This window comes from Ischnura elegans, chromosome 4, assembly GCF_921293095.1.
Source record: "Ischnura elegans chromosome 4, ioIscEleg1.1, whole genome shotgun sequence".
NCBI lineage: Eukaryota > Metazoa > Arthropoda > Insecta > Odonata > Coenagrionidae > Ischnura > Ischnura elegans.
The window spans coordinates 36,992,006-37,019,213 of record NC_060249.1 but is presented as its reverse complement, the minus strand read 5'-3'; the positions used below and the strand labels follow the sequence as shown (position 1 = coordinate 37,019,213).

At 39.0% G+C, this 27,208-nt stretch overlaps 1 protein-coding gene across 11 annotated transcripts in view; it reads right to left on the bottom strand.

The window, feature by feature from the left end:
- Nucleotides 1-27,208, bottom strand: part of LOC124157279 (protein borderless) — a 93,767-nt gene that overhangs the window by 32,367 nt on the left and 34,192 nt on the right. For all 11 annotated transcript variants that reach the window (XR_006864564.1, XR_006864563.1, XM_046531873.1 and 8 more), the window contains exons 2-5: nucleotides 24,782-24,921; nucleotides 3,359-3,617; nucleotides 2,102-2,383; nucleotides 715-905 (exon numbers count right to left, since the gene is read on the bottom strand). Coding sequence is in view for 9 of the 11 variants with exons in the window: in XM_046531873.1 (XP_046387829.1) it covers nucleotides 715-905; nucleotides 2,102-2,383; nucleotides 3,359-3,617; nucleotides 24,782-24,921 (872 nt within the window). In the remaining 2 variants the exon portion in view is untranslated. The remainder of the gene's footprint in view (nucleotides 1-714; nucleotides 906-2,101; nucleotides 2,384-3,358; nucleotides 3,618-24,781; nucleotides 24,922-27,208) is intronic.

Below are 27,208 nucleotides of genomic sequence, written 5' to 3'. Positions count from 1 at the left end.
AGCCACCAAATTTTTTGTAAGTCTGTGCATTAGAGCAGAGAAGTGTACATAGAAGTAAATACAAGCTGTTTAAAATTCAATACGGAATAAGTAAAAAAATTCCACTAATGTGTGTTTATTTCCTGTCGAAACTGTCCTATAATTAACACTTTAACAAAGCTATTTTACGCATTTTAGGATATCCAAAGATTCAAAATCATACTCTTATCTTCTCACTTTAAAATATATTCAGAAGGAGTGACCATTCAGTACATATCAACAGCTATGGCAGTTCCCCTTGAATGTGGCCCTAATTGCCACATTAATCATTGGCAATCGGCAGATTAGATCTAAGTGACTAACGGTGTGTTGCTATATGATTAAATGGGCCTTTGGGAGCACTCAGCTGACTTTTTCCACACAGGGAGGCTGAGAATACACTAAATAGTGGACTGCTGTCAAAATGACCAAGGGCTCTGTGCACTTATACCCCTTGAATCGCGTATAGCATGCATAGTGTTTAAGAATCACGCAGTTTTGATTCAATATCAATTTTTTTCACAGTTACATAAAACTTGTTACAACAAAAAAGACTGAGCAGGTCCAGTGATGATTACAGTTTGTTTTACACAGTGATTTAAAATAAAAAATGTTAAAAAGAAAAATATGACATCAAAACATCAAATACTTATACAATAGCAAGAATAGGAGACTGATGCCCCAAGTGCCATTCACCTTGTTGAAGTACAAAGATCCATTATGCATCAGAAACACTCCTTGCACATTGTACGGATCAAAAAGAAAGCCATCCTTTTCCCAACGCAGATATGTCAAGGGTGGGTTGGCTCTGAAATGGCAGTCCAAAAGGCCTGGTCGACCATGGGGGAGATGCTGTTCACTTGGAGAGTAGATCACCTTTGCCTTGTCTGTATTAAAAACAAGAAAAAAACATTTTCAGATAAGAAATCAATTAATTGAGCTTATTATTTATCATGCTCTAGGGATTTATCAAAGTAAATGATACACTATGTTTCATGAGGAATCTATAATACTTCAGGACGTGGTAGGGGAAACAATTTTAAGCATTTTTTGTCCAATAATCATGGGGTCGCAACTCTTTAGTTTTTGAGCTATGGCAACACAAACATTTTATTGGACGCACATTGTAGTTACCGCTGAAACACTGAATAACTTAATGCGCAGTGATGGAAGGTTTCATTAACTTCTGCTGATTGTGCGTCAGATATGTTTTGTTCATTTTATGCTATCCACCAACAGAATGATAGGTTATTTTTACTATGGACTCCAAATAATTGTAGATACTTAAGCTTTCAAAAGCATATTTTATTCGATAGAAACTTTATTTTCAGAGATAACATAAAAATCTTCATAACTATTTCTAAGGAAAATTTATTTTATTCATTGCAGTAAACATAATTTTTCTATCATTATTTGCTCAAATATATGGAAACTTAAGTGATATCATGACCATTACGCAGCATTACTCAGAGGGGAGAAGTTATGATTTTCTCCAGTTACCCAAGGCAATCAGCGAAAACAATGGAAGCTTGACACAGAGGTGAGGAACTGAAGATGAATGAATTCGCCACAATGTTCAAGTTTCATTCCATAAAGGCATCCATCACAGTATGGAAACAAGACTGACTGACTGATTTATGCAAATGTTAATGGAGGAAAAGAGGAGATATTACAAAAAATCGTAAATAGTCTGAAACGCTTTGAAAATTTGTTTAAATACTACATTTTCTTGCACTGTTGCCAAATATCCCTACTTTTTGGGGGATCCTTGGGGGGTCAAAAAAAAAAAAAAAAAATTTTTTTAAAATACATATGTCATTTTCGGAATCTAGACCACATGATTTGTCGAGAAAACAATTTTCAGACCGGATGGAACACTTTCAATTTGGCCAAATCCTACCATTTCAGTATTTTGTGAATTATTATCTCATCATAGCATTTTTTTAAATTGTAAGAACTGGTAGAGTAACTAAATACGGCCACAGGCCTTTTCCAGCAAGGGTTTGGGGGGGGGGGGGGGGTAGAGGGGGGGGCAGAGACCCGCAGTGAGCGAAAGCAAGTCTCTGATATAGATTTCACTCACACTCCACGTTCAGGTGAGCTCCAGCTGATTGCTTCTCTCCCATTTCATTCGACACCTCGCAGTGATAATAGCCAGGATCAGCCATGTCCGTGGGGGATATGGTAAGAGAGCCATCTGATGAGATCCTTGAACGAGCTGACAAACTTGGCAGCTCGGAGAATGGGACACCATCCTTGAACCATGTGACCTGGGCACCATCCTCTTTGGTAACACACTTGAAGTGAGCAGTGTCACCCTCCATGGTGGTCTGATTGATAGGTGGGATGGCTAAAAGAGTTCCACCTGAAAACGATAGGCCAAGGAATAAAGGTTATCAAAAGGGGACAAGAGGCATTTCTTCAAGAATTCAAAATCAGTTACTTATGAAAAAATAAGTTGCCTCTTTGTTTACAAGTGGAATCAACCAGAGGTTGAAAAATTGAAAATATGGTTGTTCTCCATAGACAATATTGAAGAGTACTTGTAAATATTATCTTTGTACATTATTTTAACATTGTACGTAATTAGTCTGATTTCTGTACAGTGTATTGAATATTTCTATGTATTATGGTAGCTAATGTATTTGTTTTCATTTGTTTTTATGTTTCAATCCTTCATAATATTCTCAAAGGAACACACTTTTAAGAAAAGCGAACTTTGACTCATTAGTTATGGCATATTCTTTTGTTTTGGCCGCACCAGCCAGCTGTCAGCTTGTTAATTTAAGAGGTGGCAACTCCAAAACTGGTCCTTACCACAGGTGTGCCTATATTCCACTTTGTAAAAACTCATGCTTAAGTAAGCTGTTAAAATTTCATGTACCATAATGTGAAATAAAATATATTATTATTAAATATTTTTTTTCAATATGTGCAATGAAAAGAAAACCAGGTAATAAATAGCATAAATACTAATTGAGTCTGTTGACAATTTTAACACTAATTTTTTTTCGAATTCACTCCTAAATGAAGCTTTCTTGAAATTTTGAGCTAAGATATATTTGAAATAATTTTTCACATTTATTTAGAATTTATTTTTATTTCAGTTCATAGTTATTAAGGAAATTCTAGCATACCAAAAAATTCATCAAAACCACCTCTTATAAGAGACTTTGACAGAAGCTTGAAAGCAGTTTCATACCAGTCATAACAACCATTATTAAGAACAAGAGACTTCAACCCGGTTCAAACTGATTTCAACATATTTCATAAAAAAAAAAAATCAGTAAACGACTAAATATCAATATAAAGCTTCTTATTTCCCGCTTATTTTATTTACCATCCACTGTGAGATGAAACCAGGTCCCATTCCTTCCTGTATTTGGAGTTCGGTTCGGGAAGTACACTCTGCACTCGTACCACCCTTGGTCTGATTCCCGTATGCTTGTCAAGTTCAAAGCAGCTTTCCCGTAGGATTGGTGATTGGCATCTGGGTAGAAACTCTGCGTGAGTGGATCCCAAGCCACTCGACTCACTCTCCCGTCGTAATCTTCAGCAATGGTCACCATTCCATCGTACCATTGAAACATCACATCTCCCTACAATAAAATTTACACATGAGCACTTGAAATTTTAATGAGATGAGAAATGAGATACTTTTAAATCGACATTTTAAAGGTAAACTGCGAACCATGAAGGCTAATTTACATTGTACATCAACACTTAAGAGTTAATGTGTGAATACATGATTGATTTTTGTGGACTGGAATGGAACATGGGTGGATACAAGCAAATTAGAGCTGGTTCTATTTTCTGTTTATGCATTCGCGCAAGTTGGGTGGTTATATGGTGCATTTTCATGTTCATTCCCACCAGTGGTGCAGCGAGGGGGGTGTTTTGGGGGATAAACCCCCCCCAGAGCTCAGATAAATTTTTAAGATTAATCCATTTTACTTAATTGGATTGATATTACTAATAGAATAGTGTAAGGATTAATAAAATATCCCTCAGAAAGTCGTAAAACTCACCATTTTGAACCATTTATCTTAAACTTTCGCAATTTATTAATCTCGTACCTACCGCTTATCCTGGTTGGTACTCCACACCCCCACACACACCAGTATTAGGTGCACCTAAACCCCCCCCCCCCAGCCTTTATTCCTAGCTGCACCCCTGATACCCACATATTCATATATATATAGACATTAGCTCGTGCTGGTAATTGCAAGGGCGGATCCAGGATTTCTTTCTAGGGGGGGCACATGCAAGGTCGTATCCAGGATTTTGTTCTAAGGGGGGCCCAGGAATACAAAACGAACGCAATGATAACAGGACCTTATTAAAAATCTTGCATATCTTTTAAGGGTCTGGGGGGGGAGGGGTGCGTGCCCCCGTTCTTCCCCCCCTTACCTCTGTCTATGAGTAATTGTACAGTGTAAACAGGCCATAATAACATATTTCGCAGGTAACATGAGTTGAACATCTTTTACAGTTTAGCCACAAGTTTTGGCCATAAAACTACAATGGGGTTATTAACTCACACCCAAAATGGCAATCCATGATAAAAAAAATTTGGAAGATGCAAGGAAAAGATAAGTTATAATGAAAAAAATCTTGCTCATTCAACCATTCTCACATACATAAGTTTGAATTCAGAAACTGTGAAAGTTGCCGTCCACTTTTATGAGTTGGTGATGTCATTATAGAGTCCTGGTTCATTAACTAGGTACTTAAGAGAGAACTTTTCAATGAAACGAGCAATCACTAACAAGAGTGCGAAAAAATAACCATGTGCAAGGCCCAGGAGTATCTGAGATGTGGTGGTTCATTCATGAAATGTGGTACTAAGATATTATAGCTTTTATACAATTAATCTGCTTTAAAAGATTCGCAAGGTCCAACATCTGTCGCGCACGATATTCCCCGTGGCCAACTGAGCCGCACATTCGAAAAATCGATCTTAATTTCGGCGTCGCAGGTGGTCGCAATTCTCCTTTTGGTATAATACTCTATAGGTTTTGTTGTATAAATGTGGCGTAAATATCTCGAGGAAACTTGGTGATCCTTTTTTATAATCCTACACGAACACAAAATTTTGACGAAAAACAGGGTCCGCCATTTTGTATCGTATCGGCCACAAATAATACAACTGAGTCATGAAAGTGGTCAAGAATTAACGATAATAAGCCGCATAATAACATTGTAAATTTTTGTTTCTATTGAATTACTGCAGACGGTGTGGCATTAGTTTTAACATGCTGAATTTCGAAAAAAATTCAATGAGGGCAATTTTTGCGAAATTTGTTCAACTTTGAGGCCAAGAAATTTGTTTAAAAAAATTACCCATGAAAAATAGTTTACGTTACACAATGCACTAATGTATTGAAAACATCTGTGCAAAGTTTCGATTTCCGCACTCAAAAAAATCGATTTTGAGGTTTTGTCCAGCTTTTTTCGATTTCAGGCCACTGTGCATTGGAGTGTTTTCTTTCGGGCGTAGCGAAAATAATAAGTGTGAGTAGTTTTTCCGATTTCGGTATCTCGCCGACTACGCTGATGGTCGCGGGTTCGAATCTCGTAAATTTCTCATGGTAAGTTCTATCATGGCTTTTAACGACAATTTATACACATTTTACCTTAAAATTATACTGTTTTAAGTTCTTCGTCAACAACAAGTTATGGCCAATCGCAATGACATCTATATCGAGATTTTCTAAAACTGTTTTATATAATAACAGCTAAAAAAATGCTCAAGTGAAGAGATAGCGTAAAAATAAAAAATAATTTAATAGAAATATTTATATAATAACAGCTAAAAAATGCTCAAGTGAAGAGATAGCGGAAAAGTAATGCCAAAATCCGATTCAGGCGACCAAAATCAGTAGGGAACTTCCATTTTTGTTGCTAATTTAGGCTAAATTACGATGTTATTAATTTTGGCCAGCTTTTTTCCATGTTTTTTCTATTTTACCACTGTGCGTCGTGGTGAGGTAATAGAGTATGTGCACATTTTTGGGAAGTGATCTTAAAAAAGAATTTACACCTCAATTAGGCTAAATTCCGAGTCTGAGAATAGAGAGGTACTTTTTAAGCGAGATATTAATTATTAAAATTTGCAAAATTAATGATGCGCTGAAACACCAGTCGGCCATATTCTCAAGGCTGTGACGTCATTTTGTTCGACGTGTTCTCAGGCATTCCTTGTTCTTTAGGGTGAGCCCCTCTACAGCGTATACTGAGTTTGGAAAGAAGCCATGAAATGCCTTATGAACTAGATTTAAAGTGTGTACATGCCATCATCTACATCTTTTAATTCATTTGTTTCTCGGTTACGCTGACGACAAGACTCTTATCAACTTTTCTACCTCGAACTACCTAATCGTATTTCTTACTCCTCGGTTCTCGCATTTGCGTTCGTTTGCAGATTTATAGTGACATTAAAATTAAGAGACACTTAAACAGTGATGATCCTTGAAAATAGTACGACTTAATTCGTGAAAACTAAGTCACTAATTAGTAACTAACTTAGTAACTGTACCCGTACTACTAACTAAAAAACGGAAAATTAATTTTCGATAAAAAGTAATAGTTTGGGTATTCAAAATGTTTGTAATTTAATTCCAAACACAGTGATGCTAATATTTTCCAAATCGGATGTGAAACAAGCTCATTATTACGTATCACAAGTCGGGACTACTTTTTGGAAATGCACCGCGCGCAGGGATTCCTCGCTTAATGGATAGTCATAACCGGTCATAACAAGACACTTTTACCTTGAAAACCAATAAACTTATGTTGTGAAGAAATATAAAATGAACCAATTATTAAATTGTGCTAACAAATGCTTCGAGAAGCATATTGAAACCGAATGAATGAAAAGTAATCGTCTGATCTAACTATCAAACATTTGATTTCCAGCCCGAGAGATTTCCGTCATTCATCCGGACCAAGTTTTCAATAACCAATTTTTAGATATACCTCACAAATGCTATTCATAAACCTCAACCAATCAAATGTACATCTGACCGAAATATCTATGTTAGCGAACTGAAAATAACTTGTAGAAACATTGAGATAATCAGATCTCTGCTTTTGAATACATTAATTCTACGAAAGAACAAATACGTCGACTAAAAGTGCGTTTTTTTTAGAAATTAAGATCAGATTACTGCTTAAACTGGACCAAAATGTAACTTCAGTTATTTGTGCTTACGTTTAAAACCTTAAATAGCCCAGAAGAAGAAGAACCCAGCTCAGTAACGGCAATTTAATAATTAACTATGGATATTCATCCAGTCACCACGGGCCATAACTGAATATGAAAAATTATTTTTCGCGAGTCAGTAGGTTAAATAATAATAGAATAGAAAATAGTTAAATAGATAAATTAAATTATGATCGGTATTGAAATGACAATAATACAAATATCGATAGTTATCTACCTACCGGCACTTTTACTTCCGTAAACCTTCGAATCGTGCTAACAAACTTTTGGCCAATTACCTACTGTAAACAATCTTACTTAATTCACTTAGGTTAGACCTAATTTCCGATGAGGTTTCCAGTCCATTTCTCTTTATTATGAATGAGACAAGACAACAAAAAAGATCCAGTTCAACATTAAAACTTCGTGCCGAGGCATGTAGGTATAGTCCAACATAATCAGCACGGTCAATCATTGAAGCATCCACCTTCGGGATATTATTTGAAGAAACCCTCACGAAACCTGATTCCATGATAAGCACTTAAACGTATTTCCCTTTACACAGATCAGATCCACCAACTTTTTCCAATGCACACGTAGTTTATTGAATCATAAACACGATCATAACACGATAAACACCTTGCACGTTGATGAGATAGACCAGAATGACGTCACATACCGAGGAGCCAATAGATGAGCGTTTTCGTCTGCCTAATATCGTTGCGAAAACAATGCATACTAAATAGTAAATATTAAACAAACTAAGCAACAATTAATGCTGTTAATCGAAAGTAATGATATTTACGATACACTTTATCGAATAAACTGCATTTCAATCGTATTCCTCCCGAGTGCACATACTCTATTCTTCTCCGCAGAGATTCATATTAGGACTCATCATTTCTGTCAATCTAAGGCGCGACTCCATAGCTGAGTAGGTATACTCCATGTGCGGCTGTCGCGACGAAGTTCTGAGAGAGTTTGAATTCAAAGTAATCATACTTTGTTCACTTTGTAATAGAATAATTCTTAACATCAACACAGTAGATACAGTTGAATTAGGAAAAAGTTAATACTGAATTTTCAAACGACAAAATTTATTAAAATAATGACCATCTACGTAACCAGTTTATCCACAAGGGAAAAATTCGTGGGAGGGGTCTAAAGCCCCCAAAGCCCAGATATGCACCTTAAGGGAGCCGAAAAAAAAACAAAAAAATGTAGTCTTACTCTTATTTCCGATTATAGAATTCGCAGATTTAGGAGCCTACAGGACGATAGTTTATTCCATTTCTTCCTCGTCAAATTATCATCGTCTATCAACATTTATCCATGTCTTTCGGCCGAAATCTTTCTTTTCCTCTGGTTCCGTCCATTTCGTTTCCGTTATATTGGTACGATTGTCTTCGTCATAGCATCATGTCTCATTATGCGGCTAATTCAGTTGTGTCATGGCACTCATAAAGTATTTATTAAGAAAACTACGAATCGTTTGATTCGCCTCTTGTTAACCACACATACCGTTCGAAAACACCACATGCAAATACATATGGATCGTTTAAAAAGCTCCCCTCCCCTTCTCAGCAGCTACGCTAGCTCTCGAGTTGCTCTAATAGAAAAGAGTGTCTACGACAGAAGTTCTCATTGAGTATTTCCTTCCTTTCGGAGAAGTGTTTTTTGGCTAAAGGAAAGACTTTTCCACTGGCAGACTGCCGTGCACGCGCTGGCTATCTCAATAAATATGTCCTTCTTGAACCTTCCACTGCAGCCGACTCTCCTTCCAAGACGGAGGACCTTTACATATGGTGGCGAGGAAGTTTACGTCATGGATTTATTCAGGGTTCCGAATTATTTCCGAGCAAAATTTAGCAAAATGTACACATATGCTCATCACATCGATTGATTAATCGTTATACAGCTTGAGTAGGATAGCATCGGAAAGTATTAATCTCGGAAGAAAGAGCAATTCTTGAAGTCAACAGTGAAATTAAAACTCTAATACCGATTAATTGGTGACCATTCAAATGGAATGCAATAAGAACCCCTGAGTGCGGAGGAAAAAAAAGGAGAACTAAAACATTAAATCCTCGAAATGCTACGGATATACTGATATTAGGATGGCAATGTCCAATTATTGTTCAAAAGTTTCGAAAATTTATATTTTTTTCGGTTTCAATGCAGCATTTTCAGAGAAAGAATTGCTTTTGATCGATGGGGGATGTAGAGGCGATCGATGTTGAGGGGATGTAGAAATTCAAATAGAATTGGAACAAGGGGAAATGCAGAGGTTGAGATGCAAAATGCAGTCATAGCATTTGTCAATGTGTCGAAAACTCCTACAAACGTACCGCAATTGCGTAAGAAGCGTGCATGTCTGAGCAACCGAAAATGTCGGCTCCCAGGTCGCTGACCTTTCTCACGAAATAATATCAATTTAGCTGACTTATAACAAAAACATGGGCAGTATGAATTATTGAGTTAGACTTGAAAATATCTAGTTTCTAATTACATGTAGTAATACAAAGATAATCTAAACCATACTGGATGCGGGCGCCGACGCGATACCGAAATCAAGTCCACTCCACGACGGAGGCGCCGATTCAGCTAAAAATAAGTCACGTATCTCCCAGAATATACTCGGTAGTAGAATGAATACTCAATATTTATTCTTATTTATGCACCTATTAATCTATGGAATTCATTTTTGATCGTTAATGTAAACCATACTGGACTAATCTAAATCGACTCTCCACAGCGACACTGACAATGAGCCTGGAGAGCCTATGATCCCTGGTCCCATTCCTAGTCCACGAAGTTTTTTCATGATGGCTATTGATGTGAATTTTTTAAATTCATCCACCCGCAAAAAGTGCCAAGGGAAAAAATCCTGAAGATGGTGTCGAAAATTTCGCTCCATCGGCGTGGACGCCAGCGCTCGCCGCTAGAAATATTGGATATCCAAGAACGAACAAGTATACGGTAATATCCACAGATTTATTTCAGACTTGCACAATGCGTTTCACCGCGCTGTGGTATAGTAAGTAATCATCGAAACGCGTTGTGCCAAATTGAAATAAAACTGTGGAATTTACAAAGTTTAGCTATTCAATCATAAATGCGTTTAAGAATGGGCCCTGAAATCGGTCAACGGACAAACGATCCTAGATAGAGTCGTGGCCTGGGCTTTGTCCAGTAAGCCTATGATCCAAGATTTTTCCTGGTCCTCGTAGTTTTTTATATAATGGCGACTGATGCGAATTTTTTAATTCATCTACACGCTAACAAAAAGTACGATGGGAAAAATTCACCCGGAGGGAATCGAAACACGGATATTTGGATTTCCAAATACGTATCCTACGCGTACAAATATTACGCATTACCGCCACGAGAGTCTTCAGACGCTGAACGGTATATATTGGCGGCTGGAAGATTTTTCCAATGCGTCCGGTCGTCGCAGGTGGATGGTAATACCGACAGGATAATTTTCTAAATTTCCGTAGCCAAATATGAAATTTATCATATATGTTGAATGAATTTAAATGCCTCCGACTAATCGCTGCAGTAGGTTCTGAAGGGGCCATTGTCCCTCCGTTGGCGGATCTAGCGAAGGAGAGAGATGTAATCGAAGATTTTTTATCTTCGTGGAGGTTGAGTTAGAATTTTCGCCTTTGAGGGCTGCTATGACCTATCAAGAATCTGGTAGAGGGACAGCGAATAAGATTCGGCGAAGTATTTGCGCTATTCTCTATGATGAGTTGATGTCTAATACGACTGGGAATGCCGTTTTTTAGCAGGCCATTTTGCTATCAACTGCCCTTTCCACTACCATTCCTATTCCTACCTCCTACCACACATTCTACCTCCCTCATTCCGCAAATTTAGAAGATTTGAACTTTAACGAAGACAATGGACATACAAAATCCGGTAAGAAAAGTTTCCCTCTTCATTCCTATCCCTAACTCCTACCACACATTCCACCTCCTACCTTAATCTGCGAATTTAGAGGACGAAAGTTTTCACGAAGGCTTTAGACACAGCCAGGAATTTCGTTCGGGGGGGGGGGAGGGGGGGAGAAAGGTCCAAAATCAGGGGGAAATTAAAAAAAAAAGGGTACTAAATAATGGGTTTTAAACTAATTTTAAACCTTTAATGATCGAAAAACTTCATTTGTTAAAGAAATATTTTTAAATTCATGATTTTCAGTATTTTGTTTTCTTTTATGAAGGAAAATAATTGTGTTTTTATATTTCAGGGGGGGGGGGATCCGGACCCCCTCTGGCTACGTCACTGTTCAGACATATACAAATTCATATACAAATTTATGAATAAATTACATATACCATGCAACATTGATTCTAGGAACAAGTATATATAACTCTAAGGGACTCCGCTGAAATAGACCAGCGGAGATGCAATCATCACGGTGGTACCTACTATGTCTCTCATAAGTCGGGGTCATTAGCTCACTGAATTGGGTCAAGCGGGAGCTACAGAACTTTACCGTCCACGAAACCTGAGAGCCAGCGTCTGATGTCGCAAGAGGCAGACGGGCAGAAGTCCCGATATCGCATTTGCAAAACCTTTGCCAGGACAGTGCGTCCATTGATTACTCTCAGGGCGAACATCGATGAGTACCTACCGAGCATGCATCAGTCATTTCGCGTCCTTGACCCAATTCTCCGGCCAAGTCGCCTAATTGGATCCTTCCAATACGTCACTCATAATCAATTCCATGAAAACGTCCGGGATTCCTAGGTGGAGGTTTGGTTTCGAGCGAAATCCCAGCAATCGTTCGAATTTTTCCAGCCAAATAGTTGCGCATTCTAGGAGTTGGCGACCCAAATAGTTTAAAGCAGTGCTGTGGTTGGAAAAAAAATTAGGTGGTAGGTACTCACCAAAAATTCCAACAGCTAAACATGTATTATACATCCGGCCGCGAAGGTATTTTAACCGGCACGCTTATAACGAGTTTGGATTTTAGGGGATACGCCGTACCGGCCCAACTACAGCACTGGTTTTAAGTGAAAGAAATCGAGGCACAAATTTTTCACTATAGAGATAAATGGCGAAACAAATAATTTTAATACAGTAAAGGACCCTCCTTGATCATAAACTTCGAAAATCAAAATCTCACATACACACATACACTTTATGCTCCGGCTAACATTGCTACGGACATTCTATAGCAACTATGACGGAGATTTCTGTTTGTGACGCAGCGGTAGCATGAGGAGAGTGTGTATCACGGACTTTGTTCACTTTCTCACTCCCAACTAACGACCTTTGCCAATTTCAACTCACTCTGACGATAAAGACCTTTACGCGTATGAATGGTATCGAGTGCATGTTATAATAATTTCATCTTTATTTTTCAAGTGAATTTAGGACAACATTGTCCTCTCTAACAATTAACTTTATTGGCAATCACAAACATCCATGCCCTGGATGGTGATCAATCCACCCAGGCGGGATTCGAACCCGCGACCTCTAGCTTAGCAGTCGGGAATTTTACCCCGGCGCCGCCGAGGCCGGCCATGTAGATGAATTGAGTGTAGTAATTTCGTATAGAAGATGATTACCGTAGATGGCGTCGACTGCCTCTAAGACGTCAGAGTGGATGCAAATAAAAGCCCTTAAGGTGACTGCTCTGCCACCAAAATCTGAGGCTATCGATTACACCCCTAATGACCTAAGTCAATACCTCGGCAACCGACTGACGTGCATTGGCACCGTGGTAATCCAGTGAAACGTTTTGAAACTCGTCTGAATAGAAATGACCAGGGCATGAAAATTGCATTAGATTCCAAAAAATGTCACCAATCTTTCTCGAAAATCAGCTCCACTAAGCTATAGCATCTCCCTTGATCCATTCACGCTCTCAATGTTCGAAATGATCAAATCGTTCTTCTCTTCATACTCCAGTATCGGCCGCGCCAGCAGAGTTGACTAGGGTTAAGAGGCAACGTTAAGCACTGCTGATATTTCGGTTACCAATGTGCATTTAGACGAAGGTTAGGGGCAAACGCGGTGCGGACCTCGGTAACGGCCGAGGTTGTGCGAACGTGGCATGGCTTTAGAAGATAAGTGTCTCATTATGGGAAACGGAAAATAAATGAATCTCGATAATTAGGGGAAAATTATTTCCCTTGAACGGAATTTGAAGAGTGAGCCCCCATATTCTTAAGCAAAGCTACCAGGTGGCTTAAGTCGTACAGCATCGAGCATGAGTTAGTGGGATTCATTCCGGGTTCAGATCAACTGAAGTCCGGGTTCAAACTCCGGTCAAGAAAATTTAATTTTTTTCTGGATTTTCGTACACAATGTGAACTAGAGGGTAACTTAGTATGTAAATGTACACCGTTGGATAGTTCGCGGTAATTTCCTTCAATACAGTGAATACATTACTCAGAAAGTACTGTTTAAATGATAATACGTCACCATATCCGTTTATATTATACAAGAAATTAATTTTATTTTGCATCGAAAAAAAAATTACATGTAAACAAACGCTATGATCGGAATCAGCCAATAACAACCATCGTCCCATCACGTGACCTCGAATTTAGCCACTTTTATAATGGTCGTATGCGCAGAAATCAAAAATTGCGCAAATTCATCTTTACTCTGAGGTTTCCACTGCGAAATTTCACCGTGGCCGGATCTAAACAAACCCAAGACGAGCGTAATGAAATCAGGGCCTACGAAGCACACGTCAACAGAAAAAATACTGGGCGCTCACCACAGCAAATGTATCAACCATGACCCTCTCAAGGTTTGGCATCCTCTTCTGCAGATAGGTCAAGTTTGGATCAGACCCCCGAAGAGCTAAAACAGGCAGTAAATCCGTCAACGTCGGACAGGAGGTCACAAGGGAGTTCTGACACGGTTCACGATAAATAACTGCCGAGCGGGTCGCTTTTGATGGGGATGTATACGGTGGGTGTCTTACGCAAAATCATTCGGCCACACCCGGTCTATCAACTACATAACACACCCGAGAATAATCCAGAAGGAATAGTGAATTTCACTTTTTCGTTTCACGCCGATGAAAAGCATAGTACAACTCCCACTCTTGGACTCCCTCATTGCTCGCCTGAATATATTGAAAACAAATTCATTTCATTTAAAATGATCGCAGTGATATTGGATGTTGAGAAAGTTGCTTAAATTTGATTAAAGTTAACATTTAAGCATGGAAAATCACTAGAGTACTTTGACTAAAAAAGTGACCTATCCTGCGAAATAAATTGATAAAACCAAGTAAATAGTGACTTCGTTAAAAGCTAATTTTAAACACGTTTTCGAGTTAACCGTTCTCTATCCTACTGAACGTACCTCTAAACCGAGAAAATATTAGCCTCCTTCAAGGTTCCTCCCGCACCCACAATAAAATTCCCCAATGACGTATCGATCAGAGGGTCATTGAGATATTCCTAGTAATTTACATCGTCTCTGTGGAACAAGTTACCATTCCCCGTACAAAAATATCCTGGGTCCATGGACTAAAATTAATTATAGCTTTAAATTATTTTCCATCAAGCAATGATATTACACAGTTAATCCTGAAGTTGCCAGGAAGTCTACACTAGCTAAGCTAGAATCAAACGGAAGGTTTTACGCGAGGATATAGAGGTAAAAAAAACTAATCAAAAATGCGGTGAAAATTCAGAGAGATCAAAAATAAATACAAATGAAAAAATAAAAACATGCAATATATCGTCCTAGGGAGTGCCATGGTTGATTGAATGACTTAAGAAAAGCTATAGGGGTGAATAGCGTACATATAGATGGCAAGTAATTCGTAACTTAGGATTTGGGTGTTGCAATTTGTCAACAAAGGATTGATAAAACTGATATTAAGTCACTGACCGATTGTCACCCAAAAATAAAAATTCAACTGAGACTGGAGTAGGAGCTAACGATCTTGATTAGTGAAGAAAACAGACTCCGAGACTAAAGGAAACTCTACGAGGCAGGGGACCATGATCGACACGTGGATCGAATGATAATGGCGAAAATTGACAAAATGAGACGACTCGGAAGCAGGGGTGATATTTAATAAGGTTGAATTGGAGGAAAAACTGGGGCGCAGCATGAGTAAGAGGACTTTTGCGAAATTCGCGAGGCTATGAACACACAGGATGACGACGATAAAGACCTCGGGTGTATTTTTTTTTTTAATTTTGCGAGCTTAATGAACGAGAGCGTATCCACTGGTGGAATATAGTCCAGGAAATGAAGCATTTTGGCTTGCAATTTTTTCAAACTGAATCGATTTTCTTGAAATTTTCACAATAAGTAGGGAATATACCAAGAATCAAAATCTATATCATGCCGACGGGCGCTTTTACCCTGGGGGTGGTTTCCACCCCATCTCGGGGGTGGAAAATTTTAATTATATTTTGACCAATGGAATCGATAGAAAAACGAATTCTAAGAATAAAATGTTCTTTCCATTTTTTGCGTAAAATTAATATTTTTCGAGTTATTTGCGATTGAAAGTAACAGTTTTTTGACGAAAAAATCAACGATTTTAATCGATTATAGGCAAATAACTTGAAAAGTATTAATTTTATTAGGAAATTGTGAATTACAAAACAGTAGCTTGTAAAACATTAAATATAAATGTTATTTTATATTTCCTTTAGGACCAATTCGAACCGAGCTACAACTTGTTGATGGTCATGTATTGTTTGCCATACGCTAAATTTGAAAGATTCAATACCAAATAGCGGGAAAAATGTAATTTTTGAGGAAAAATTATGTAATCTGTTTAAAAGTGTTTTTAAAAAACTTTCTTATAATGAGGTAAAAAAATTTTTATCATGAAATTTGAGCGAGTTATGATTAAAAATAAGATCAGTCCCTACTTTTTTGTACGAAAAAATCAGGGAAAACAACTCCTTATTACCACACTAGACAAAATTTATCAATGCCCTTCAGTATTTCTCTTTATTTAAGTATTGTTAATTGATCCTAGAAGTTTTTTTAATGTACAACTGTAAATTTTGAAAAAATTGGAGGAAAAAGTGAAAAGTCATTTTCTACAATTTCGTTAAAAATGCTCTTTTTTTCAAAATAACTCCAAAACAACTGGAGATATGAAAAAAATGCTAGAGTATTAAATTGTAGCTTCTTTATTTTCAAATATTTTGGTGTGTTTTAATTTTCTATATAATAAATATTTGGTGAGATATTGATAATTAAAATCTCTATTTCCAAGGGAGCTCCACCTTATTTAAACCCTTAAATCCCTCCCCTTTCAAAAATAATGACTCGAAAAAAATGTAATTCACATGACCTTGTAGTCAGTAAAAACCCTACAAAATACAATTTAAATGAACTTTCTATCATAAAAAATAAAGGAGCTATGTTTGAAATACCAATCAAATTTATTTTCGAAAAATTCGAAATCCACAATTCAGAGCATAATATTCCTCATAATCAGCATATACTTTGTGTACTTTACGTTAGAAGCGAACGATACACTCAAATTTGCTACAAAATAAACACACATACCCATAAGATGTATATATACATACACATATGTGAGTATGTGTGCTCTCGCTCACAATGACCTGTGAGCATGCATGTGATGGGAAGACTGGAAGCCATACAGTCTCCGTTTGATTGTGTTTCATGTAATGTCTACATAAATGTAGATTTATTTGTTTATGTTACCATGACGAAGTTTGTTCTGTTTATCCTATTGTTATATCTTTTCTGTGCTGTGATTAAAATCATGAGAGAAAAAAGTGAATACATAATAAAAGGAGTAAGAAAGTGAATAAGATGATACAATGTGATAAATAATTTTTATTTTTAGGGTAAATAATTTTTTTTGCATTAACCCCCAATAAGGGTTGATTATTATGGGTTGAAACGCCTTAAAATTATTTACCAAACATAAAAAAATAATTATACATATAATTGAAACTAAATTTTACTCGTATTTAGCTTTAAAATATAATTTTTTAAGTTTCAGCTTTTAGGGGTTGTTTTCACCCCTAAAAAATAAAAGGCGCCCTTGGGCTTAATATAGATTTTGAAGGAGGGGGTATGATTAGTCTAATCCCAAATATTTATGCAAATCGATGCGGTTTGAAAAAAATTTTTAAAGGAGGTATGGTTAGTATAATTACAAATTTTTATGCAAATCGATTCAGTTTGAAAATTCTTTTTTACATTAACCCCCAATAAGGGTTGATTATTATGGGTTGAAACGCCTTAAAATTATTTACCAAACATAAAAAAATAATTATACATATAATTTAAACTAAATTTCACTCGTATTTAGCTTTAAAATATAATTTTTTAAGTTTCAGCTTTTAGGGGTTGTTTTCACCCCTAAAAAATAAAAGGCGCCCTTGGGCTTAATATAGATTTTGAAGGAGGGGGTATGATTAGTCTAATCCCAAATATTTATGCAAATTGATTCGGTTTGAAAAAAAATTTTAAAGGAGGTATGATTAGTATAAACACAAATGTTTATGCAAATCGATTCAGTTTGAAAATTATTTTTTACATTAACCCCCAATAAGGGTTGATTATTATGGGCTGAAACACCTTAAAATTATTTACCAAACATAAAAAAATAATTATACATATAATTTAAACTAAATTTTACACGTATTTAGCTTTAAAAAATAATTTTTTAAGTTCCAGCTTTTAGGGGTAGTTTTCACCCCTAAAAAATAAAAAGCGCCCTACGGCATAATATAGATTTTGAAGTAGGGGGTATAATTAGCCTAATCCCAAATTTTGGTGCAAATCAATTCAGTTTGAAAAAATTGCAAGGTTTTTCACTTTTATGAGCTTCATTACCTGGACTAATATCTCTGCAGAGAGACAAGAATTTCGCAAAACGGGTTCGCTCACGCACCGAAAAGGGAAGGACAGAGGATTGCATTGGAGATTCAAATCACTATCAGTCAAAATAAAATGAAATAATTATAACTGAATGCAGATTTTCCATTTTCTGCGCTCGTAATTAAAAACCCGTATATCGTCCGTAAATCTTAGATTGTTTTTTTTTGCACTTGAACCATTATTCCAACATTTTTTTCGGTTATTTTTATTTATCTCTTTAGTATATCTATATTGCATTACAATAATGTAAATAGGTAAGCGCATTGAAACTAGATAATATCAATCTTCCTTTTTCTAATTCATGGCCTATTTATTAAGTTGGTTATCGTGTAAATGTGAGTTAATTTCTAATTTTCAAAATGTTTTTAATTTATTTTTGTTTTCCTAGATTCCAAGATTCTATAGAGTCTCCAATTTACAAAAATGTACTCAATACCCCCCAGTCCAAAAGAGCGTCCTATAAACGTCCATGGAGAATAATAATCACTGTGTTGTCCCCTTTTGCCATTTATTTTTAAAACGGAATGTACTCTCTTCACATATCGTTCCTACTTTGCAGGTTTGATTTTCTATCTATATCTGTTCATATCTTTTTTTTCGAAAGAATCCCCGAAAAACACTTCCCAAATACGTCAAGGAACTTCATTGTGCCACAAATGGTCGTGGTATCTAAAGAAACATTAAATATAGATTAGACTAGCGAATCAGTAATGGTATAATGAGGAAACCTCATCATAAATTCTTCATAACACAATCACTACGGCACTGACTGAAAACAATCGGGTTCAACTCTGTGATTCGACGTGAGGGTTGGTTTGGTGTGGCGAGGGTAGAGCTCACCCCGGATTAGATCCCAGGCGAGTGAACTTAATAAACTCAGAGCAGGGGGGGGGGGGGCAGTTCCTTTCTCTGGTCACCTTCCTCTTCGAGGATTTTTTTTGGAGGTGTCCGAATGCTTCACTCGGCATTTGAATCCGAGACCCCTCGAATGCTCTACCCAATATCTTGTATGACGTTGGGCACGATATGGTGGAAGTTCTTAATACATATTAGTAAAATAAGACATTGAAATATTTCAACTGAAGAAATATCTGAGATTTTCCCAGCGTATGATGATGTTGAAGTTGTTTCGGGTTTCCCACCGGATGAGGTTCTCCATCTCTGCCGACGTGGATAGGAACATATAATGGAAAAAGGATGAGGACAACGGTGCTGTGGTAGATGGAAAAAGCCAGAAATCAGAGGGTAAAAATGCGGCCTGACTGGGACACGAACCCAGAACCTCCTGGTTGCCGGCCAGGTGCTCTACCAGTTGCGCTACCAGGACGCTTAAATTTACCATGATTTCGGCGGGGGTTTATATACAGTAAACACCCTTTGCTATGGCCCACACGAGTAACCCATCTAATCTAATCCCAGCGGGAGAACTCATATATTATGATGAAATCCCGTGATTTTTGCAGACTATTTTCATAATTTTCTAGACCCTTTGACAAAAAATATTTCACCAAAAATTAGCCTTAAAAAAAGGTCCTAAAAGGAAAGGAACTCGCCTACCCCGAATTACATCAAATCCACACGCCCAAGACTCAGCATGGGGTGAGCGCTACCCTCTCCAATCCAGGGGCTGATCAAATTTGGAGGCTTATCACCCGGGCCCGTGGAGTATGGAATACCCCCGGGAGAGAGAGGAGTTCTCCCTTGTACGCTTTTTTTAAATACTCATTTTCACGCATTTTGTAGCATAAAACTTCATATTTATTCTCAACAACAAATTAAATTGAACAATTGCATGCATTTAAGGATACAAAAACTTATAAACTAATAAAAATTGAACACATCGATGGGATTTGGGGGTGGAGTCATGACTCCTGTGACACCACCCCTAAATCCGCCCGAAGGCAGGGCCCAAGAAGTAGATACTACGCGATGAGGAGTGGAAAGCGGCCGAAGACGGTTAGGGGAGCATGGCCCGTGAGATGTAGAGGAGGGTAGGCGGTCATCATCAACGGATCTCAAAGAGAGAGAGAGGGACTTAATATGCTTTAATTTACAAATGGTCTTCTCCGCACCACACCACCCTACACCGACTGCCGAGAACACGCTCCGAAGCCGTTTCCGCCTCCTACGCACTCTCCACCACCATCGGCGACCAACGGCAGGCAGCAACGGCCGCGGCCCACGCCCCGCACCTCACCGATGCCAGTGAAATCCTTTTTTCTTCGTACCATTAAGAATGGCGACTGTATCTCGATTAATAGAATTTAATAGCAACGCCAACCAGCCTGTTCCACAGAACTGCATGTTCTGTCCTAGAACAAATTTTGCGAAGCCATCACTGGCAGGCGAATTTTCACGAGGGGATGTATTCACAGAATAGGCCAATCAGTTGGGGTCCTCGATTTTCGCGAGCTCATTGTTTCCTAGTTTCTGGATGCATAGGTACCATCCAAAACCGCAAATAACACCAAGATTAGCAAAAATAGTGAAAAATATGCAAAAACTTTAAGAAGCCACGAATATTTTTATTCGCCAAAAATGTAGGAGCCCTATCTATCATGGGCACACCCACAGAGGGGCAGGAGGGGGCAGCTGCCCCCCCCTTATAAGAAAAAATCGCAAATGTGTTTAAGGAAAATAATGTTTTTTCTTGCAAATGGTTTTAAAAGAACTAATAAAGAGCTGTTACAGTTTCCTTAAAACATTGGTTTCATTCACCTTTTGTATGCTCAAATCTTACCATCAAACTTGAACAACCATGGCCTGCCCCCCCCCCCCCTAGTTTTGATCCTTGGTTCGCCCTTGCTATCTATCATAAATGCTGTATAAAATGCAAGATTTGAATACTGCTTGGGAAATGGATACAATAAGGTTGGGTTGAGGTTGATAACAAGGTAAACATGTATACTAGCAGTGCCAACGTGCATGTTCCTCGGCCAGGTTGACTCTGTTGCGCAACCGGTCGTTGCCTTGTCGCATATCGTTGCGGCGCTGTTGCTTGTCATAGGGTCACACCTGTTGCTAGGGTTTCGCAAAGGAGAACCACTGCAGTGGGGAGACAGATATTAATTGTGGCTTGCCACTGTTTGTATCCCGTTTCGTGGGAAGGCAGTTTTTGGTCCGTTTTTGCACGTTTTTTGCCCGCAACTTTACGCAGTGTCGAGCTACAGCGCTGAGATACACCCTAACGTTTGACTTCGCAAAATGCAAACGGAGGTACAAGTTACAAACTTAATATATAGATTGAAAGTGGCAGGGTTGGTCGTTTCAGTGGAATTCGAGCGCGAGAAAACTTCTCTCTTGGATCTCATGGGAGGGTTAGACCACGCCTACGCAAACAAAAACATTTCTAGGATTTGCAAGATGAACGAAATTGTATCTCTAAGCCATTCCCGTGATTTATTTCTCGACTGAGAATAACAAATTCCACCCTAATTCCCCCCCGATCCCAGGGATTAATTCCCCGGACGGCGAGCACGATACAAAGGCGATCGGCCGCAACGAGAAACGCTAAAGGTTAGACAAAAATAATTAAGTCGAGAGGACATAATTTTTTCCACGTCACGAAACCCACTATAATTCCAGAGCAGTTCCCCTCAGCTAAATTATGTTAGGACCCACGACTCAACATGACAACGACAACGACATGCCACACCGCATAAATTATAATCGTCCATTCGCTCGCATAGGACTAGCGAGAAAGATTGACGAAATCTAAATCGTTTCGTAAACATCTTCGGACAGCCAGACGAAGAGGCGAGCATTGCCTGACAATGAATGAACGGGCATAGAGATGCTCTGCCTGGATCCATTCATGAAGTCCAATTCGCCATCCCCCTCCTCAGGCGCCATGCCACTATTACGGGTGCTGCTCGGCCCCCTCTTTCGACGATGGAGTGTTTTGACAGCTCGGGGGCCCTCCAGGGCGAACGCCAGGACCTCTCCGCGTGCATGCAGATGCGGCCGCCCGGCCTGTACTCCTCAAGTGGCCACGCGGCTCTGTCGGTGGGGATGGCGTGAGCGGACGTGGGAGGCCGAGTCGCGACCAGCAGTCGTGGATAAGTACGAAGACGCATTACTCGCTTTGAATCATGGTATAAAGCAGGGATGGCGAGTGACATGAAACTAAAGTCAGAACCAGTAAAATTTCAATAGTTTCTTTGCCGGGAGCGAAATGTAGAAAAGAAATGAAATGTATTTAAACCCGGGGATCTAAGCTCGTGGTCGAAGCGAAATCTGAGTCAAAACTACTTCGGGTCGAAACACGTGTATAACATCACTATCGTTGAGCCTCTCCTCCACAGATTATGCCGGCTACGGAGCAACGCCGAAGTTAGGATTGCAGAGCACAACCCGCGGCTTCTCGAGGACATCATGCTTCCTGAGAACGGAGTAATCACCGGATCCACAAACACAAGCTCTACTCAGATTCATCAGCGACCACCTACATCTACACCGCCCCAAAATCGAGCTGCCACCGTCGAATTCAGTGAAACCAGCGATCCCAGCCCCACCGACGATGATCATCACACCAGGACTCCCACATAGACGGAAGTACCAAAAGAAGAAACAGAAAAAGAACAATCCGATGATCCCCCATCCCCAACCCAGTGAGGACGGCAACGTCCAAGTGGTCACCCCCAATTCATAGTGAACGGTGCAGCATACCAGTGAAAAAACTATTTATATATTTATATCAATACCAGTGAAGTAGGAGAAGATACTACTTATTTATTTATATATATATTTTAACCGTGGCACGTTGATATTTCATAGTTTATGGTACCGTGGTGGCCCGACGGCGGTTTTACGGGTTTACCGCCGTCCTTAGGGTAAATTCCGGGCCAAAACCACTCACGTAGCAGTGTTCAACCCCAGCAGTACTGAAGAGGCGAATAAATTTGAACGAAATTTTGAATTTAGGATGCCGGAGAAAGGCATTTTCTCATCCCTTAAGTGAAATAGGCAAAATTTTTGTTTTAGTAGATCGTGGATAAAGTAGGGTTATTTTTTTATTCGAGGATTCAGTCTGACAATTAGTTTTTACGTTTCTTTGTAGGTAACGGCTCATTTTGCGGCAAAATTTAACCGTATATTTCTTTTTCTGTGGTTGATAGTATTCCAAAGACGCTTCCCACGCTTTGAATCATGGTAAAAGGATGCACTGGTCGATGTTGATATCTTGTGGCCAAGAAAGGTACCTAAATGCTGCTACCGCTCCATTATGCTGCCTGACTTGTAAGGACACCCTTCCAAGATGGCGTCCTGCTCAAATCCTGGTATTTAGGTACCTACCTAACTGTCAAATTCGGACATATAAATCCATACTGCACCAGTGATGAAAGAGAGCAGCGTGCTGGGAACTGATAAAGCGAGCTAACATGTTTTCGAAAGGAGAAAATTGTCTCCTAAGTATTTTAGTCAGCCTAAAGTTAAGCTTGCTGTAAACGTCGAAGTTGGCTGGTACAATAGTCGAATAACTCAGGCGAGCGATTTAATCCAAAGGCTGATAAGGAAAGGTGAAGTTACAGCTTACTCTGGATTTATCCACGGGTGTTTCGTGGATAGGTAGAATGGACGCCAAGAGTTACTTTTGTTGTAAAAGCCGAAGTTGGCTGGCATAGCATTCGATTAACTCAAATCAGCGATTTAACCCTAAGCTTGGTATGGAGAGGTGAGAGTACAGCTCGACCCGAATTTATCCACGGATGTGTGAATATCACGCAGTCAGGGTAGGAGTTCCTTTCTCTGACTCACCTAGCACTTGAAAGATTTTTGTGTGGGGGTGTTTGAAGGCATTCACCTGGAATATGATTTCACCTCGGAGTTTGAAAACCCACTACTCCACGACGCTCCAACACAGTTGCTAAAATTTGGATAAAGCAGCCGAAATAGTTCGACTTTTAACACAGAATGAATCTATGATCACGGATATTTAGCAAGCGGCAGCGTTTATCTAACTATGGAACTTGTGGGGGAGATTTATTGAGCCAAAATTAAAGGCTAAGCGTCTCACAAACCCGCGGAGATGAAAATATTTCTCTTTCGTCGCCTCCGTTACTTATGTTTTACACTTTTGCCATCATGAAGCAAACCCCATAAAATATTCCCAATTGTACTGTGTGTGTTTGTGTCAACACTCCGATCACGCTGATCAATCTGATCAATAGAAGGCACGCTGTTAGTGCCAAATAGTGCTCCCAAGATCAAAAATGTTTCATGAGGAGTTTGCCCCGGACCACTAACCTATAAGTTATTTTCAAACAGTGCGCGAGTCTATCAATATATAAACGTTCGTTTACCAGTTTTATTAGTTCAACCAACGAGCTTGAGGCTAGAGTGACACAAGCAGTTGGTATATAATTTAAATAGAAGACATTTTTTGCATGCAAAGGTCACATAAACATCAGATGCGTTGCAAATGCAAAATATTGGTATTGAATTCAAAACGTATTCATGAAAAGCTTGATCTGCACCGCTAGCTTCACAAGCCTCATGATTGTGCTGCTCATGCTCAACCCGAAACAACTGGCTGAAAACCATGTCAATTAAGTGTTTCTTAAGCGAAAATATAATGGTGTGACGTGAAGTTTGGAGCAAATGCATGATCAGGGATGTTGCTAAACGGATGTAGCTGTATTCGAACATAATCGAATAATCACAAAAAAAAAGCAGAAAGCATTCTCTTACATCCTTGCTCCAGCGAAGGATGTAGGGGATGGCTATATCGTGAGGGAACTCCAATTGGCAGTTGAGTACAACGCTCTCTCCGACGGACCCTGTCAGGAATGTGGGCTGCTTCTCATCGTCCATTAGCGCCAACGATGGTCCTGTGAGCAAGAAAAAATGAAGTCACATCAGAAGGGGAAACAATGGTAAAATTGGCACAATGTTCGGAAATGAACGGCAAAGTCCGTACTCGGTGAGTTTCGGTAAAATGGAAAATTAATGCTGCATGTTGGTCTATAATGCCATCCAAAACTATATATTTTACAAATGTAATGTCATAATTATGAATGTATTCTACCACCTAAGGAATGTTTACAAGGAGTGTATTCAATCACGGCTACTCAAAAAAACGAATAATAACGTACTGAACCATTACACAGGCGCGGAAAATAGCAGTTATTCCAGCCAATAGCACCAGCAAAGTAGTTGAGCTTCTGAAGTTAATGAGATTGAATTCATTCAATATCAGTACATCAAAATTTGGTCATGAGTGCTGAACTTGCCAGTAACTAAATATTTCACTATAGACAAAAATGAGACGGAACTCTTACGGTTCACACCGACCAATATACATACTCCGTAGTGCGATAGACTATAATCTATAGGTAATATATCACACTGCGTGCTTGAATTAATTATATAACTTTAGTGAATAAAATGTGAAATTTAACGTGAAATATTTAATGGTGCCCAGTAACTTTACGGATTGTTAGGGATGATATCACGTGGTAAATAATAATTAATTTCAATCGCTAGGTATTGCAAAGGCCAGTACTTCATGTTAAAGAAAGTTTGCACACAAAAAACGGTGCAAGTCATTGAATAAACACATAGAAGAGTATGTCGTGCTAAATAATAAAAACTAATTTATAGTCAGTTTAAGGAAACTTAAGCAATTATCGGAATCCAGTCAAGAAATAATTATGTTTAGATCGTTCTACTCGTGTTCGACCGGACGACAGTGTTTCCACAAAATTATCTTTTTTTTACGGAGAATCGACGGGCTTAGTCATGCCTGGGCTTTAACATAGTATTAATAACTAAGAGCCAGTTAAAATCTGATGGAGTGTTCGTTGTACAGGGTGAATAGAAAATTTATGGCCACTGGCCAAGGAGGAGATCGCCGAAAATGGGCAGCATTTACAATATTACTGGCACCCTCCTTCCCTTGCTCATTTCAGCCGGCTCGCGGCAGACGGTTCGTCGGCCGAAATAAATGCTAAACTAAATCTACACACTTAGAGCTTCCGTAAATAAATCATTGGTGAATATACAAAGATGAACTTTAAATCAAGAATACGGTCCAAACGGCGATTGCAAAATGAGATATTTATAAACATGAGTTCCCATGCAATCAGCCACCGAAGAAATAGTTTTGATATTTTAGTATTAAGTTTTGAAATGGAAAAGATATTGGTCCTCAAACTTGGGAGTCAGAATTTTGCAACGGATAGGAATATGGGAAATACATTTGTTTCGAGGGAAAACTGCCCGAATCTAAATGTGGTCTCTGAGAAATAGTCATATACATAAAAAAGTTTTCATTTCATCAGTCAACGCAGAATTAAAAGAGCTTTCATTAGGTAAACCTAGTTTTAAAATAAAATGATATATTGGTTCTCAAACTCGGGAACAGAATTTTTCAGCGGGTACCCAGCCATATGGGAAATAGGTGATTGTTTTTCGGGTTCATGCCGCGTTGACTCATATTTTGCGGACGACAGTTTCGGGCGCGTTCCAGCTCCCGTCTTCGGGTTCAAATGACATGTAGAGCTGCAAAATAATATAAAATAAAATAAATAAAATGCATTTGTTTCGTAGGAAATCTGAAGGTAGTCGCAGAGGAGAGAAGAAAGCAGGCGAAAGTTTAGGCCGGTTTCACCACACATAAAAGAAGTAGAAGTGACCCAGGCCCTACCGCATCGACACCGTTCGGTGGTCACCGGAAGTAAAGGTCATTAGCGCATGTGTGTTACGCCACGTCGGATCGCGAGGAGGTCCACGCGGTATAACGAAGACAGACGGCCAAACGACTTGGAGGGCGAGCGAGCGAGAGAACGCGCACACGAAGATCGGACGAGGAGTCCTCGTCTCCACAGGATGGGCGCTCTTATTAAAGGGGCGGAGGCGGGCGGTGGGGACATAACCGAATATTTCCGGGGCAAACTTGACACACGTCACCGCCAATCTGGGCGTCAGAAGGAAAGGTCCGAAAAGCCTCCCCATGGAAGGCGACAATTGCTGATCGGTGTGGAAGGGTTCTTGAAATGAGTTGGCCAGCGAGCCCCGAAAAACTCGCGCATTGAGGGGACTGGTTTTCTGGATCTTCTACCGTGAATCTTAATCCAAATCCCTGAAAAAATTTTCTACAACGTACCAGCAAGAAAT